Source organism: Pyricularia grisea (genome assembly GCF_004355905.1).
Source record: "Pyricularia grisea strain NI907 chromosome Unknown Pyricularia_grisea_NI907_Scaffold_4, whole genome shotgun sequence".
NCBI classification, from domain to species: Eukaryota; Fungi; Ascomycota; class Sordariomycetes; order Magnaporthales; family Pyriculariaceae; genus Pyricularia; species Pyricularia grisea.
In genome coordinates, this window is record NW_022156718.1 from 1,425,531 (window position 1) to 1,429,552 (window position 4,022).

The following is a 4,022-nucleotide window of genomic DNA, read 5'->3' on the forward strand; positions in this document are numbered from 1 at the left end:
GCTGTTGAAGTTTCACCAATCAAACCAGATATAGACTTAATACAAGCAACGAAAGAAATCTGCAGCAGAACAAAATTGATACTATCTTCACACTACATATGTATAACTAACATTTATTCTTATTCTTATAGTCGGTGGGTCAATCAATCCCTAGCCACTCACATCAGTAACATGTGTCAGGTATTTTCAAATGACTCACACTACTGAGTTAAGTGACACTATACATAGCAGAATATCCTATTTATAAAGGTATATCACTTTTTAGATCAAGCAAAGAGAAATCTTTGACTAATAATGCTAGTTCAAAAATTGCCTGCTTTGGCGCAACCTTTATGTTCCCCCAATACGTGTCTCGAACACACTGGTGTAGCAGGGTTTACTGGTAAACTACGACAGCTGTGTCGCTCTCGAGTTGGATAAGGCACTAGACTTCCTCCCGGGAGGCTGCCCTGTAGTTGAAAATGCCGCTGTCCTCCGTGCCTATCTTACTTTTCTCTGGCAATACTCATTTTCCTACATAACTCACCCTAGTTGGTAGCCTCAATTTCAAACAAACTTGTGCCTTGACCAGAAATGGCCGTCAAAGCTTGGCTGGCGCTATTACCACTGGTTCAGGAGGCACTTTGCGCCAGGCGCCAGGTTAGACTCCATTTCAGGCTCGGGTCGCTACGTCGACGTAATGCAGCGTTATGGTGACATCTTGTTGGGCAAGCCGCAATGTGTTATTTTTGTGTCCCTAAATCATGTTAACGCCAATCTCCTCATTGTAATTCATGGATGCTTTTGTCACGTTTCCCCTGGCCACACTGAGCTTGAATCGTGCCTCGCTGAGCCGGTTCCTAGACAATGTGGGACACAACCTTTCCCTTTACAGGGTTCTATGTCCTGCGGAATACTTGCCAATTTCTTACTTTAGTCAACTGACCTGTTAATTTATCGACATTGCCCGGTTTTTCGAGCTTAATAACTCCGAAGCTGTCGCATGGCATTTAATACTGACTGTTGCCATCGGTGTTAAGGCAACTGCCATGGAATGCCATGGTTCGTGTTTCCACCAGGCCGCTGTCTCGGCTTTTGAGGCATGCTGAGTTGGAACTTCTTAACCGACCCGAAATGACTTTGTCGTTTCAATTAGCAGTTAGCACATGGTCCGGGCGTGGTGACCTTTTTATTTCTACAAACACAGGGATCTCGAGATTTACCCTTTGGTCAAGAGAAATGCTTAGTTGACTTAACATGCTTTGGAGTTCATGCAAAGCACCTAGTCGTCGGGCCGAATTTACACCTAACGGTCAAAGTCCTTAGTATTTTTAGCACCGCGTTTTATGGGGAAATCCTTGTTCGGAATAAATTCATTTGGCATGTCCGTGGACAAACCGCTGCGGCAGAAAATGCAACAATATGCAACCGGTGAAGTGCTAAAGAAACGATAACAAAAGATTTCCTGGCAACATGTGCTTCATAAGTCATAACCTACACTTCGTAGTGCGACTGTGACTGGGAAATGACTGCGACTGGCATGGAAACCTGTTTTGCATTGTTAGTTTAGCAAAGTTCAAACACAACTGGAAAGACACTGAGTGAATAGGTATATGATTATGGGTTTTGGTGTAACTCGTTTTTTATATCTGGTTGAACCATTTATTTCTCGAAGCGGACAGTTTGGCGGTCCATAGCAAAGCTCAAGGCAGCTAAACAAACTTCGCCTGCAGCGACTCAAATACCGCTCTGGTCGTAGAACTACGGAGCGGCATGCACCTTTTGTTGAGGACGACGTCCATGCCATGCCTCGGTAACAGGGTTTCGAGAGAAAAATGGGGGATGCAGCGGATGAAACAAGCATCGTGTTTGGTGTGGCTGGTCTAACTTCTAGAAATCACACGGTAAGTCCGCCTGTCTGGCCTTGATTGGGCTTCGCAAACAACCGTGGGGGCCAGTAATCCTCACTACTACCGGCCGCGTGGTCCTGCAATCACCTGGGGGACCTCAATTGGCCGTATCATTAGTCTTTGGCATAACCCACAGAAAACGTGAATGCTTTTATATTTATCTTAGTTTGAGCTGGTAGGCACCATGGACTGATCTGTACTCCACAAATTCATCTTACCTACCAGTGCAAACTAAGATTCTGTTCTACCTCTCCGACTAAGACAACGTTAAGAAAGGAATCCGCTACCATGGCTTCCCGGTCACCCAGAAGAAGACAGCCCTCGGTAATGCAGTGCTAGAGGTATAAGGCAGACAATGAAGAGCAGCACTTGGTGCTACATTTGAATTGGATTTATATTGGCAAGCAGCAGTAAGCATAGCGGTAAAGAACTAAAAGGGAGCCTTCACTCAGCTTGAAGATACCGGTAGCAATGATATATTCATTTTTGTGATTGTAAGCTTAAAGAAGTCCGTCTGGTAGCAACACTGCTCAATGAATTCCCATTATGTGTATTGCGGCTTGAAATAGTCGAAACAGGAGTTGCGGCACTATTTCAGTAGCATCTGTCTCAACTGGTCACTTCGGACACACTAGTGGCTTTGAGTTATTAATTCTCCATGAATACTAGTTTGAAGAAACTCCAAATAATAACGGGTTAAGCGTTGAAGTCTCGCAACGTGTCAAAAAAGGGGTTTCTTTCCTGCTTCGCTAATCAGTCACATTTCGCAGGCTGTATGTTCACATGCCAGACTTTTCAGGCTCTTGAACTTATGCATTCTTTCCCAAAATGCGATACCTGTTCTTGAAAACTTTACCCCGACTGTGGGCTTCGCGGTGGAGGGGGATGGGATAGCTGGCAGGGGACCGACGTCAGCTGTCCGAAGTCGTCCCACTTCAAGTCCTGCGAAGATAACATAGGAATAAACACGCTGCGTCAACAGAAGCTGACAAAGCTTATCTCGCTGAATAAGAGCATTCCAGGAAGCCAGGAAACAAGAGGACAAGCAGTGGGACCTGTCAATTCCCAGCTCCGAGACGACAACCAAAAGAAATGCCCAAACGGATGTGGTAGAGAGCAGCCCAAGGCATGTGCTGACGTTTGGCCCAGGAAAGTTTGTAAGGAATTCCGGCGACGTGTATCTCTGTTTCTCTGCGCGTCGCGCTGGATGAACTTTTTGCACACGAGCTTTATCATTCAGCTTAAGATCCAGAAAAGACTCGATTAGATAAATTTTACTACTAGCGTGAAAACTTAAGCACCTTTCCCTTGGTTGGCTCGAGTTCGAGTTTAGATGTCCCTAAACTGGTACTTTTCAGGGGAAGACCCTGACAGCCACACACGAAGCTCGAGCAGGGCCTTCAAGTCATTGTCCGTTCGTGCCACCTTATCATTTCTATCATACCACCCATGTGTCCGCTTGATTCCGTCTAGCGCTGCCCCCGGTGCCGAAGAGCTATCAAAGTCGATGATGACCGGGACACCATCCTCGGTCATCGCAATATTGGCTGGGTTCAGATCGTTGTGCACGATGTTAAGAGCGTGCAGGTGTCGGATGCCCGCCTCGATTCCAGCGAGGCAATTTTCGGCGGCCAGCTTTCTAGCAGCCGCAAAGTCTTCCATTTTTATAAACTCGGATTTGTTTAGGAAGTCCGGGTTGAGCTTGCCCGCGAGAGTTTGCGGGTACCTGGTGAAGCAAAGACCCGTAACGAGCCCTTCGGACACCAGGCATCCGTGGTACGTTGCTACATTCGGGTGCGGGTGTCTTTTCAAGGTCTCGCAGACATTCAGCTCCCGGAGGACGAGGGATGCCAGGTCCACGCTGCCGGCCGCCATAAGATCCGGCCGTTTAACGTAGAAGTCTCCCGGCGTTGACAGGATAGTGGCTGCAGCGGGTGGTGCTGGGCAATATGAGGCTTTGCGGATAAGGGTAATGTTGTGTAAGAACGACCTGCTGATTTCGGCAGGAACCGTCTGCTGTGGGAATTGGGCGAGAAATGTGTCGTCCTCGTCGGCAAAAAGGACATTGCTGTGTGAAAATGCAACTTTCTCACCCATGAGAGAGTACGCTTGGTTAGTCTGCAAAATTCTCAT

General features: G+C 47.0%; 1 protein-coding gene across 1 annotated transcript; it reads right to left on the reverse strand.

Annotated features, from left to right (window-relative positions):
* Window positions 1-3,218: 3,218 nt before the first annotated feature.
* Window positions 3,219-4,022, reverse strand: PgNI_07132 (uncharacterized protein; the record flags this gene model as incomplete). The annotated part of the gene is made up of 2 exons (XM_031127149.1): window positions 3,219-3,957; window positions 3,997-4,022. The coding sequence occupies 2 exons, from the start codon at window positions 4,020-4,022 to the stop codon at window positions 3,219-3,221; spliced, it is 765 nt and encodes a 254-aa protein (XP_030981482.1).